Raw genomic sequence first — 14,141 nt, forward strand, 5'->3', positions numbered from 1 at the left:
CTGCCGTATGCGCTCCCGTATGGGAGAAAACGTAGTGTGAACCCAGCCTAAGCCAGTGTTTCCCAACCCAGTCCTCAAGGCACACCAACATTCCAGGTTTTTTCAGTTACTCCATTGGAATAGAAAAGGGAAAAATTTAAATCCTGGACTATTGGTGTGCCTTCAGGACTGGGTTGGGAAACACTGGTCAAAGCTATGCAAAGAACATCTGTAACACTACTGATCAACTATTGAGTTACAGCAGCAATCTAGCTATAGGGCTACATGGCTACTTCAGCTGCGACTTGCGTCACACGGTCAAAGAACACTGTCGCCTATCTGCATCATAGCTAATGAAACTTAAAAGGGATACTCCAGTGGAAAACATTTTTTTTTTTTTTTTTTTTTTATTAACCGGTGCCAGAAAGTTAAACTGATTTGTAAATGACTTCTATTAAAAAAATCTTTACCCTTCCAGTACTTTTTAGCAGCTGTATGCTACAGAGGAAATGCTTTTCTTTTTTAATTAATTTTTTTGTCTCGTCCACAATGCTCTCTACTGACACCTCTATCCGTGTCAGAAACTGTCTAGAGCAGCATAGGTTTGCAATGGGGATTTTCTCCTGCTCTGGACAGTTCCTGATACGGGCATCAGGTGTCAGCAGAGAGCACTGTGGACAAGACAACAAAGAAATTCAAAAAGAAAAGAATTTCCTCTGCAGCATACAGCTGCTTAAAAGCACTGGAAGGGTTAAGATTTTTTTAATAGAAGTCATTTACAAATCTGTTTAACTTTCTGGCACCAGTCGATTTAAAAAAAAATGTTTTCCACCAGAGTACCCCTTTAATATGGTCATATTGTGAAATGCTCTAGGAGCCCTAGTGCTGTTATTTCTAACTTACTTTCGTCAAGCCGCTGAGGGCACACGAGCCCGCTTTGTGAATGCAGTGGACCAGCACGTGCTGTGGACGAGATGCTAGAACTCAGCGCTGAAATTTCGCTGAGGGGGGCAGGCTTTCCCGCACAAGTAGAAGCTGGCGATTCTGGACTTAGCTGCAGAAGATATCCTTCAACCGTGGGAAGCTCATTCCATTTCACATGAAAAGAATTTGTGGTGGCCAAAACCAGCTGCACCTGGGAAGGTGGGGGAGGCTTTTCTGAAACAGACAAACACATTCATTAATTGCTTCATATTCAGTGGTACTTTAATTTGTGTACAAATTAGAGCTGGGCGGTATGACCAAATATGTGTATCACGGTATTTTTGTAACTTATGGCGGTTCCACGGTATATAACGGTATTTCACCTCCTCACCCCCCCCCCCCCAAGTCATGTGACCCGCAAGCGCTGTTCTGCTTCTCTCCCCACACCCCCAAATTAATTATCAGCCGAGCGCTGTCCCCATCGGGGTACTACTCATGTCACCCGCAAGCACTGCCCTCCTCGTCCTTCTGTTTGCTGCGGGCCGCCGGCGCGGACACTCTATACTGTACACTGTATGCCTATGCCCAGGCTGCAAAAGATTAACAAAATAAACTTTAACGCACCTTCGGCAGCCTTTCACCAGCGGCAGCAATGTTCCGCCTCGGCCGGTGATAGGCTGAGCCCACTGTCATGTAAGAAGCCGGCCGGCATCTTACATGACAGTGAGCTCAACCTATCACCAGCCGAGGTAGGAACATCACTGTCGCTGGTGATAGGCTGACGGCTCTCCAACGTTCCAGTCCCCAGGAAGCAGGTCCGGACCGACGGGGGAACATAAGAAGGTGCGCAAAAGTTTATTTTATTTATCCACCATACCAGTACCTGTGGATAGTGCGGGAGAAAACAAGTGACAGTGCGGGGAGGAGACGCCGCAGGTCACTGATTTAAAGTGGCCGCAGCCGTGCTGTTAACACTTAAAAAGCTGACGCTGCTGCGGCCGCTTTAAGTCAGTGACCAGAAGATTTATCGGCATATAACACGCAGGCAGACTTGTTATACGCCGATAAATACGGTAATAAAACTCAAAGTAGTCCCGATATAATCTTTTACCCAATAGAAGGATACACTGCTGACATACAAATCAGTGAAGTTTTCAAACTGACAGGAGCTAAAAGAAGTTCGGATATAATACATGTAAATGCTGTTTAGCTGGTAAACTGTGAACCCACTAAGAATCAAGTGGCTTTTAGTTGCTGTCAATTTGAGAACTGCACGACTTACCTACCATCATGTTTTTTCTGCCTTGTACTGCCCTGTCAGTTCACTCCTAATCCAGTGCTGCCACCATTCAAATGTCACTAGCATAGTGATATCACTGTCCACTGTGCCTGGGACACTCCAGCCAATCACTGGTCTCAGCGGTCACTTGTAAGAGGAATTTATTAGTCCTGACAACGTATTTACCTGTGTCTATGTACCAAAGGTCTTTGCAACAAACTTGACAATTCCATGCCTTTTTGTAGCCATCCCTTCCACTCCAGATGTATAAACGTTTCCCAATTGTGACTGCACAGTGTCCTGCTCTGGGCCATGGCCAATCCTTTCTATCTACTGAGGACTCTGGCATTAAAGTTGTCCATTCCATGGAGTCTAGAAAATAAATAATGAAAAGATAAAAACACAAAATACTGTATGAGTCAGCATTACAAATGATACAAAATGGAATAGGTCATGAAATAAATAATACCAACCCAGGTCCAAAAAGGAAAAAGAATTGGTGCACTTCCATTGGCTTGCTTTAGAGGGAGAGCCATCACCTTGTAACGTCTGTGGGACCCAGCCACCAAAAACATACATTCTAGAACAAACCATAGAAAGACTTTTATATGTATCTGACTGGAAGATTAATCCGGAGTGCAAATCAATGGTAACTGTTAATAGGTTCCAGATGTATTTTTCAATATGTGGCATGCCAAGACATATTTTGTGTAGTTTACTTTAAAGAGGTTTTCCCATCTGGCTCTTTACCTTGCTGTGCTGTTGCAGGCTCAGTGCACTTCCTGGTTTGATGAATGGGCGGTCCTACACACTTACATACATATATACACACAATCACATACACAGTCACAGACACGCTCTCCACTTCAACCCCCTCACCAGCTTTTACCTTTTTTTACATGGGCTCAGATTTAACATGCAGGGATGCATTAAAGATAATTATAACTATTTGCAAAACTGTTTATTTGTACATGGACTACAAGGATCAATAGTCTTTGAGATAGGAATACCCCTTTAACAGATACATGCATTAAATATCATGGGCAATTCTTATTGGAAGTGATGCCCTAAAGGCATTATTACACTGGATCAAATCTAAGCTCAGAATGTAAGGGTAAGTCCCAGAGCTTTTATTATAAAATCAGATCCCTTAGAAGATCTCACACATACTCAGGAGTTTGTGTGTTCTTTGTCTTCCTCCCTGAAGGATACTTAAGGGGGTATTCCGCTGCTCAGAGTTTGGAACAAACTGTTCCGAACACTGGAGCCGGGAGCTTGTGACGTCATAGCCCCACCCCCTCATGTTGTCACACCCGCCCCCTCAATGCAAGTCTATGGGAGGGGGCGTGACAGCTGTCACGCCCCCTCCCATAGACTTGCATTGAGGGGGCGGGGCGTGAAGTCATAAGCTCCCAGCGCTGGCTCCAGTGTTCGGAACAGTATGTTCCAAACTCTGAGCAGCGGAGTACCCCTTTAAGAACTGGAAGCTCACAGACAATAAGAGGAGATCCCTGGTTCAGGGGGTCATAACCAAATGCTACCCCAACATCATCTAATGCACATTGGAAATGTCATCGCTCACACTTAGGACATACTCCTTAATATAATGCCTCTATATCAATGCAAAAAATAGGAGTAAGAAGTGAACACTCGGTACCTGACCCCATCTAGATTACAGCTTATTTCTGGAGACCCTAGTTGTGAGATACCCTGTAACCATCATACAGAGGTCCCTGCATTGTCCAATAAGGAATACTCCAAATAAACTGAAATAAAATATTAGTTTTTGCAGCTCTACTGAAAACGATCCATGAGTCAATTTAGGTGCCGGAACTCACCTGTTTCCTATTACATTGGCAGTATGAAGACTTCGAGGTAAAGGGAATGTCCCTTTGGCCTCTGGACTGCTCCAAGTCATGGATTCTAAAAAAAAAAAAAGCAAAGATGCATAAAAAAATATTAAACACAATATTTAAAAAATGTAGTAAAATGTGAGATAATATTGGCAAGAAAAAGGGTTGACAATACGGCTAAAGAATATCATTTAGGTTCTAAATGTTTATATTTGGAAGCTAAAAAGGTACCAAAGTAAAATAAATTCCCAGCATGTATCCCTGTATCTATTCTTGTGGCAGCTGCTGTAATCACAGATCAGTGGGGTAGAAGAGGGCACTGATGTGTTTGGTTCTGTGTTTGTCTCATAGAGCCATGGCATGGAGCTGGGCAGAAAGGAGCCATGAAAGAAAGCCTGGGAACTGTTGGCAATGTCATTGTCAGCAATTCTATCAGGACAGCCAATAAACAAAAGCATTTTTTGCCACGTTTCTGTTGCCATCCTACAAGACAGCACAGTATTAAAGGAGTACCCCAGCCAAATTGTTTTTGTATGCTAAATGCCTGGTCTGCCACTATTAAAATAATAAATAACTTACCTTCCGCCTCTCTCCCGATATTCGTCTCCCATCCTCGGGCCCCAGTCTTTCTTCCTGGTCATGGGGCGTACACTGCGCCTCAGCTAATTACCGTCCGATAGGCTAAGCAGCAATGTGATGTCATGGGCCCAAGCACTAGAAAAAAAAGCTGGGTCCGGGACCAAAACCAGGAAGACAGGGACCAGAGATCTAAAGTTTATTATTTTTCTTGGTCGCAGTCTGAGCAGATAGCATAAATAGAAAATTTAGCTGGAGTACCCCTTTAACCTGTTCAGGACGCAGGGCATATGCATATGCCCTGCATCCCGAGTCCTTAAGGACGTAGGGCATATGGATACGCCCGTGGGAATTCCGGTCGGGGACCGGACCAGGATGCCTGCTGAAATCATTCAGCAGACATCCCGGCACATCGCCGAGGGGGGTCCTGAGACAGAAATGAGATTTTCTGCTATTCCGGGCTGATCGGGTCTCTGGTGACCCGATCACCCGGAAAATAGGGATGATCGGAGTGGTCAGTGACAGCCCCGATCATCCTAAGGGATAGGAGCGAGGTTGCAGTGGTGACAGCCCCTCATATCCCCTGCCATTAGTCAGCAATGAGTACTGACCAATGGCAGTTGAAGATGGGGGGTTGCCATGGAAACCCCCGCTCTGCCCACCCCTGGATGTCGGTCAGAACGGGGGGAAAAGATGGCGGCCGGTACCTGTGAAGAAAATGTGGTGGGGACCGGCGATCATCGGTGGCATCAGCAGAGATCAGCGGTGCTGGTAGGGAGGTGACGTGGAGCATCATGGGAGGTGGCAGTAAGTGATCTTTACTGCTGCCTTCCTAGTGGTTGCCAAACTGCAACTCCCAGCATGCCCAGACAGCCAAAGGCTGTCTGGGCATGCTGGGAGTTGTAGTTTTGCAACATCTGGAGGGTCACAGTTTGGAGACCAGTATTACAGTGGTGCCCAAACGGTAGCCCTCCTGATGTTGCAAAACTACAACTCTCTGCATGCCTAGACTGCCCAGGCATGCTGGGAGTTGTAGTTCTGTAACATCTGTCCCTTCAGATTTAGCAATTTATGAAAATTTTGAAAATTGCTGCTCTACTTTGAAGCCCTCTAATGTTTTCAAAAAGTAAAAATATGTCCATTTTATGATGCCAACATAAAGTGGACATATTGTTTTTGTGAATCAATATAAAATCTATTTGGAATATCCATTTTCCTTACAAGCAGAGAGCTTCAAAGTTAGAAAAATGCAAAATGTTCAAAATTTTCATGACATTTTGAGATTTTTAACCAAGAAAGGATGCAAGTTACGCCGAAAATTTACCACCAAAATAAAGTAGAATATGTCACGAAAAAACTCTCTCAGATTCAGAATATTCGGTAAAAGCATCTTAGAGTTATTAATGCATAAAGCGAGAGTGGTCAGAATTGCAAAAAAGGGCTCAGTCCTTAAGGTGAAAATGAGCTGCGTCCTTAAGGGGTTAAGGTGAAGATGCTGAGCGGAGAGATATATTGTTGTCTATTGTTAGATTCAGTAGTTTTATGTAAAGAGTTGTTCAAATGTTGCCAGGACTCCTAGGGAAAGCAGTACTGTCCTGTTTCTCCGCACCCAGACAGAGAGGTCCTGAATATTGCTCACCAATATCTAGTTCCCAAAGATCATTGAGTCGACATTTGGACATTCCTCCAAAAATATATAGCTTTGATTTCCCACAATCCTTCTTGCTGTATATCACTGTGGAATGGGACTCCCGTGGGGTCGGAGGGGCACCTTTGGTCTGTGGTAAATTCCAGCCCACAACTCCGCTTCCTTGTCGTAACTCTAATTCATAAAAGTCATTCAGGTACCTGGCATGTGGAGAAGAAAGGGAACACAGTATAAAACATAGGATAAACTAATACTTTATTAAGACCTAACATCTCTTTGCCTGTTCGGAACACAAGTTTACCAAGCCAATGAATACAATATCACACGTGAGCATACATTAGGCATAATACGTCAGTGCATAACAGTGTTAGAGAAGATAAGAAGACTGCAGAAGTGACAGAACAGAAGGTAAGGCCACGTTTGGGCTGTACATCATGTACACAACAGTGGACCAAACATAGTCTACTAGGGGGAGATTTATCAAAACCTGTCCAGAGGAAAAGTTGCTCAGTTTCCCAAAGCAACCAATCAGATCTCTTCTTTCATTTTTAACAAGGCCTCTGCAAAATGAAAGAAGCGATCTGATTGGTTGCTATGGGCAACTTTTCCTATGCACAGGTTTTGATAAATCTTCCCCCTTGTGACTGAATTCAGTCTAATTCCCAACATATACTTCGAGAAGATCAATAGGTAGCTTAGTCGGGTACACGGAAAAACACCAAAGAGATACCCTACGACTTTAACAACAGCAGGAACAGTCATATTTTTGTCATTGGACAACAGCAAATGCCCTGCATGTATGTATTTAGGTAATATAGCAACAAGAAGAAACAAAAAGTAACGGAGCACTCACATAATGGACCTGTGTCCCAAGGCAGGAGAGTCGGTTTCAAACCCGGTCTTCCATAGAGGGGAGGCGGTGGATGGTACGGGGGGGGGTATCAGACACCGGCCACGGACCGTATCATGCCCACTGGCGCTTCGCGCCAGTGGGCGTGATACGGTCCGTGGCCGGTGTCTGATACTCCCCCTGTACCATCCACCGCCTCCCCGCTATGGAAGACAAGGATTGAAACCGACTCTCCTGCCTTGGGACACAGGTCCATTATGTGAGTGCTCCGTTACTTTTTGTTTCTTCTTGTTGCTATATTGAATCTACACTTATACATACGAGAGCACCACAAGACAGTCAGGTTGGTTCCCTCTAGTCCATTCAGTTAGTTGCTGGATAAGCTATTAGTGACACCTGTTTTTTGACTCTGCTCCCTATTCACATTCGGGTGCATTTTTTGCTCAGTACCAGTGCCGTCCCACCCCTTTTTCCCTCTTTTTCTCAATCAATATGTATTTAGGTACATGCCTCAGACAACCTATACCACTAAGGCTGCATTCACACCACGTTTTTGCAATACAGTTCCCATATCAGGTTTTGATGGAAAACTGATTCCTCAAAACCTGACTAAACTGTATCAAAACATGTGGACAAATTTTAACCCGTTTACGGTTGAAAACCGTATACGGTTTGAAAAATTATGTCCAGTTGCATCAGTTTTTTAAGAAAAAACCATACACGTTTTTAACTTTTCACTCCATTTTGAATGAAGTTTCACTTGTTTGACTGAAATTCCAAGACAAAACTGTGCAAAGTCAAAAACCGTATGGTGAAAAATGGAGGGAACCGTATGCACATACAGTTCTGTAACGGTTCCCATTGACTCCCATGTTTAAAAAAAAAAACGTACACTGTTTAACCCATTAAGGACCGGGGGGGTTTACGTTTTTGCATTTTCGTTTTTTGCTCCTTGCCTTTAAAAAAATCATAACTCTTTCAATTTTGCACCTAAAAATCCATATGATTGCTTATTTTTTGCGCCACCAATTCTACTTTGTAATGACGTCAGTTATTTTGCCCAAAAATCTACGGTGAAATGGGAAAAAAAATCATTGTGCGACAAAATTGAAAAAAAAACGCTGTTTTGTAACTTTTGGGGGCTTCCGTTTCTACGTAGTACATTTTTCGGTAAAAAGGACACCTTATCTTTATTCTGTAGGTCCATACGATTAAAATGATACCCTATTTATATAGGTTTGATTTTGTCGTACTTCTGAAAAAAATCATAACTACATGCAGGAAAATTAATACGTTTAAAATTGTCATCTTCTGACGCCTATAACTTTTTTATTTTTCCGTGTATGGGGCGGTATGAGGGCTAATTTTTTGCACCGTGATCTGAAGATTTTAACGGTACCATGTTTGCATTGATAGGACTTATTGATCGCTTTTTATTCATTTTTAAATGATATAAAAAGTTACCAAAAATGCACTATTTTGGACTTTGGAATCTTTTTGCGCGTACGCCATTGACCGAGCGATTTAATTAATGATATATTTTTATAATTCGGACATTTCCACACGCGGTGATACCATATATGTTTATTTTTATTTACACAGTTTTTTTTTTTATGGGAAAAGGGGGGCGATTCAAACTTTTAATAGGGGAGGGGTTAAATGATCTTTATTCACTTTTTTTTTTTTCACTTTTTTTTTTGCTCCCATAGGGACCTATAACACTGCACACACTGATCTTTATCATTGATCACTGGTTTCTCATAGGAAACCAGTGATCGATAATTCTGCCGCATGACTGCTCATGCCTGGATCTCAGGCACTGAGCAGTCATTCGGCGATCGGACAGCGAGGAGGCAGGTAGGGACCACCCGGCTGTCCTGTAAGCTGTTCGGGATGCCGCGATTTCGCCGCGGCTATCCCGAACAGCCCACTGAGTTAACCGGCATGGTTTCACTTTCGCTTTTAGCCGCGCGGCTCAGCTCTGAGTGCGCGGCTAAAGGGTTAATAGCGCACGGCGCCGCGCGCTATTAGCGGCGGGTCCCGGCTTCACTATGACGCCGGGCCCGCCGTGATATGATGCGGGGTTACCGTGTAACCCCGCATTATATCACGGGAGCAGGACCAAGGACGTACCGGTACGTCCTTGGTCCTTAAGGGGTTAATACGGTTTTTCACCTGGACCAAAAAACATGGTAGACGACAGTTTTGGGCAGGGCTGTGAAGTCGGAGTCGAGGAGTCGGACGAAATTTTGGGTACCTGGAGTCGGAGTCGGCAAACAATGCACCAACTCCGACTAAATTTAAAAAAAAAAAAAAAAAAGCAAGTTTAAATGTCCCAATTCACAAAAAGTTATAATTAATGACTTCTCTACTGTAAGAATAAAGACCAATGCATGCAGTGCCTCATGTAACCACAAAACGAACATGTTAAGTGACCGTGAAGAAGCATGTTTTTCATGTGCTTTACTATATGGCACACAACGCACAATTAGGAGCAGTAATACTTATACTTTCCATAGTGTTGTGTTCTGCTGTTACAGGGAACCCATGGGTAACCTAGCCTCTCACTGATGAGGGATTAAGGAAATATGTTTTTTGCAGGACTAGAGAAACTTGTATAAGTGAAGGGAATGGAGGGTCAACAGTTCAAGACTGAAGCTGTAAACCATTGGAAAAACTGCTGCCATTCTGCTAAGGCTATAAAAACTTGTAAACTCGATTGTTAGCTTATAGGGGTACTCCACCCCTAGACATCTTATCCCCTATCCAAAGGATAGGGGATAAGATGTCAGATCGCTGGGGTCCCGCTGCTGGGGTTCACTCTGTGCGTAATGACGGGCGATACAAGGGCCGGAGCCATAGACTTGCATTAAGGGGGCAGGCCGTGATGTCACAAGGGTGGAGGCATGACGTCACGCTGCTCCGTCCCTTGTATCGCCCGTCATTACGCACAGAGTGAACTCTCTGTGTAGTAATGAAAGCATGGTGTAGTAATGGGACCCGGCGATCTGACATCTTATCCCATATCCTTTGGATAGGGGATAAGATGTCTAGGGGTGGAGTACCCCTTTAAACTTGACTATGGGATTCTACTAGGGAAATCATGTTTTATAATAAATGCCCCTTCTTGGATCCTCCCACTGCCCTATCTTCAGCAGCAGATCAGCACACAAACTGTTCAATACAGTAGACTGTTGGCTTCCCAGCCAGTAGTCCTGTGGTAATGACATCAGGGATGTGGAAATCCTATAGCCCGACGCCCGGGACAAGTAGTTTTGGGCGCCGGGCAGGTGAATTGTTTATAGATTTAGCCCTGTATCGGGCTAGCAGGGACAGACAGACTTCCCCCTTATTTTTCTTTAATGTCGGTGTGAGGTGCAGGAGCGGATGGAAGTCTGTACCTCACACCAGCTCTGAGTGTATGGAGGGGGCGGCGGCCTCCAGCTGACTGCAGAGCCCCCTTATCTCCCCTCCCGGAGGATGGACGGAGCTCAGAAGACACAGCAGGGTGAGAGAAAGGACATAGAAAGCTCCGTGCATAGCTCCATCCCCCGCACACAGCTCTATCCCTCCCCTCCCCCTGCTCTGTCTAGACAGGACCTAATCCACCACGGGGAGGTTCCTAGTTTGTACGGGGAAAACACAGAGCAGGGGGGGTGAGGGGGAGGACGGAAATCTCACCTCACACCGGCCGGGACTACAGTTCTGATGTCCACTCATGGCGGATCAGGTGAGGAGACCAAGAATACAGGCGGCGGCAGGAAGGGTGGTTGTATATGTATGGTGTGAGTGTGTGTGTGTATGTATGTGATGTATGATGGGGGGGCAGGTGTATGTATGATGTGTGCATATGTATGGTGTATATCAGTGTTTCCCAACCAGGGTGCCTCCAGCTGTTGCAAAACTACAACTCCCAGTATGCCCTGGGCATGCTGGGAGTTGTAGTTTTGCAACAGCTGGAGGCACCCTGGTTGGGATACACTGGTGGATATGTATGGTGTGAGTGTATGTGTGTATGATGTCTGTCTATGTGTGATGTGTATGTAATGTATGATGTGTGTATAATGTCTAAGTGTGATGTGTATGTAATGTATAATGTGTGTATGATGTCTAAGTGTGATGTGTATGTAATGTATAATGTGTGTATGCTGTCTAAGTGTGATGTGTATGTAATGTATAATGTGTGTATGCTGTCTAAGTGTGATGTGTATGTAATGTATAATGTGTGTATGCTGTCTAAGTGTGATGTGTGATGTGTATGTAATGTATAATGTGTGTATGCTGTCTAAGTGTGATGTGTGATGTGTATGTAATGTATAATGTGTGTATGCTGTCTAAGTGTAATGTGTATGTAATGTATAATGTGTGTATGATGTCTAAGTGTGATGTGTATGTAATGTATAATGTGTGTATGCTGTCTAAGTGTAATGTGTATGTAATGTATAATGTGTGTATGATGTCTAAGTGTGATGTGTATGTAATGTATAATGTGTGTATGATGTCTAAGTGTGATGTGTATGTATGTGATGTATGATGTGGGGTGGGCAGCGGCAGGTGTATGTATGGTGTATATGTATGGTGTGAGTGTATGTGTGTATGTAATGTATGATGTGATGATGTGGGGGGGGCAGTGGCGGGTGTGTGTGTGTGTGTGTGTGTGTGTGTGTGTATGATATGGGGGCAGTGGCTGGTGTATGTATGATAGGTGTATGCATGAATGTTTTGTATAGGAGCAGACTGTCACGTCGGGCATTAGGGCAGTTGTGCCATCTAATTTTATTTATTTTTAGTGGCACCCGCACTAAATTGCACCCCCAGAATCCCGCCCCCTTCATACTCACCCGCCAACCAAGAGCCCCACAGATGCAGACAAACACGCCCGAACCAAAACTACAACTCCCAGCATGTTGGACTATAACCTAAACTTTAGAACTATAAAGTGCAACATGCTGGGAGTTGTAGTTTTGGTTCGGGTCAGCTGCAGAGCTATAGGCTGCATCAGGGCATGCTGGGTGTTGTAGTTACTAACTGTAATTCCCAGTATTCCTTGACACATCCTATGGCTCTGCAGCTGACACAAACCAAAACTACAACTCCCAGCATGTTACACAATAACCTTAACTGTACTATACAGTGCAACATGCTGCAACACCCACACAACCATAGACTGTATCAGGGCATGCTGGGTGTTGTAGTTATCTACTAACTAAATGCAACTTCCAGCATTTTCTGACACAAAATGCACCACACAAACTGGAGAAGCAGAACACCCCCCAGTAACACATAAGTCCCTATTGAGACTGAAAAATAGTGATTAAAATATTGTAAAAAGTGCGTATATATGTGAATAAGCCCCTTTCCTAATAAAAGTTTCCAATTTTCTTTAAATAAAAATAATGTACAAAAATAAACATAAGTGGTATCGCTGCATGTGGAAATGTCCAGACTATTAAATTATAATGTTAATTAAACCGTACGGTGAACGGTGTAAATGTAAATAATAGTCCAGAATTGCTCATTTTTGGTCACTTCATATGAGAAATTTTTATAAGGTGATCAAAAAGTTACATCTAGACTTTTCTGGGCTTGTCTCAGGTGTAAGAGGAGCTACCGCTCTCCCGCCGTCAATATCCTAGCATACTGCGACCGCCTATTAAACCATTAGATCACCGCTGTCAGCAGTGTCTAAAGGATCTTATATCCATCCCTGGTGGTCTAGTTGGGGGGGGGGAATCAGACTATTTTGGTTGAAATTATTTTATCTACCAGGACAAGTGGATTTTCTTGAGGGACAAGTAGATTGTGTTCCGCTTTAGTCCCTTGGACAAGTAGTTTTTTTTTTTAAATTTCCACACCCCTGGACATGTATGCTGCCTTTCTTTCTTTTAAGGAATGTATAAAATACATTCGCATATTAATACAGAGGAGTCGGAGTAGGAGTTGGAAGTACAGAAAACTCCGGAGTCGGAACATTTATCTACCGACTCCACAGCCCTGGTTTTGGGTACGGGTAAAAAAAAACGAACAAAACAGTATAAGACGGAAAACAGACTAAACCGGATGATGCGTTTCACATATGGTTTACAATGTTAAGTTAATGCATATGGTTTTCTATACAGTTCCATACGTTTTTTAACTTGAAACCATATACGGGAACTGTATAGCAAAAACGTGGTGTGCATGCACCCTAACAGGTGAAATGCAGGACAGCTCCAAACTTCACATGTATGCTAAAATGATATATATGTTGTAAGGAACCCTCCTCGGGATTCACTCTGGGATCATCCTGGACTACGCCACAGGATGTGTTTCTTCTCAATAAACCAGCAAACAAACGTTTATAATGCAAACCTGGCACCTTGCCAGTTTTATTAGACAGGTTGCAGGGAAAAAAATAAACAAAAGGCAGGAACAAAACAAAATCCTAGACCGTCTGGTCACTGACTAGACAGATCAGCTTGTCCTGACTAACAACCGCTGAGCTTCCCTCAGCCGGTTAAACATATGTCCCCTGCAACCTTCTACTCACAATTCATGTCACTCTCTTTGAGCCCCTCATAGCTCGGGCTGTGAACTCCTCAGCAGGCTCTGTCTCTTCCCTACAGCCCACTTGCTGTCTCCTAGGAAGAGCCCACATTAGACTGACTCTCCATCTTATATACACCTCCCTTCCCTTCTGCCTCATTACTTAAGAAGCAGGTGAGAGATACTTCAGGGTGAGCCAAGGAAATACACCCTTTACTTGCCACCTTATCACAACGTGCACCAAGGAAAACGTGACATTTCCGGCTATAAAATTTACAAAGCTAACCCTGGGCACCAATTCCCTTCACAGCCACACACATAATGAAGGGGACAAGGCCCAGAAGTAAAGGCAGGGTCTAACAGCAGCAGCTAGCCCACTCAACATACAGAATAGTATAAAGCTGATGTAAGGGGTTATCCAGGAATAGAAACACAGAGCTTATTTCTTCTAAAAAACAGTACCACTCCTGTCACCAGGTTGTGTGTGGTATTAGAACTTGTCCCCAT

At 43.8% G+C, this 14,141-nt stretch overlaps 2 protein-coding genes across 4 annotated transcripts in view; one reads left to right on the forward strand and one right to left on the reverse strand.

The window, feature by feature from the left end:
- HCFC2 (host cell factor C2) overlaps nt 1-14,141 on the reverse strand; it is a 46,309-nt gene that overhangs the window by 24,077 nt on the left and 8,091 nt on the right. For all 3 annotated transcript variants that reach the window (XM_056574522.1, XM_056574520.1, XM_056574521.1), the window contains exons 4-8: nt 6,251-6,459; nt 4,021-4,105; nt 2,656-2,762; nt 2,369-2,554; nt 883-1,137 (exon numbers count right to left, since the gene is read on the reverse strand). In XM_056574522.1, the coding sequence (XP_056430497.1) occupies nt 883-1,137; nt 2,369-2,554; nt 2,656-2,762; nt 4,021-4,105; nt 6,251-6,459 (842 nt within the window). The remainder of the gene's footprint in view (nt 1-882; nt 1,138-2,368; nt 2,555-2,655; nt 2,763-4,020; nt 4,106-6,250; nt 6,460-14,141) is intronic.
- Nucleotides 5,319-14,141, forward strand: part of GLT8D2 (glycosyltransferase 8 domain containing 2) — a 38,595-nt gene continuing 29,772 nt past the window's right edge. The window contains exon 1 of the mRNA XM_056574527.1: nt 5,319-5,418. The gene's annotated coding sequence lies outside the window, so the exon portion shown is untranslated. The remainder of the gene's footprint in view (nt 5,419-14,141) is intronic.

This window comes from Hyla sarda, chromosome 4 (assembly GCF_029499605.1).
Source record: "Hyla sarda isolate aHylSar1 chromosome 4, aHylSar1.hap1, whole genome shotgun sequence".
Lineage (NCBI taxonomy): Eukaryota > Metazoa > Chordata > Amphibia > Anura > Hylidae > Hyla > Hyla sarda.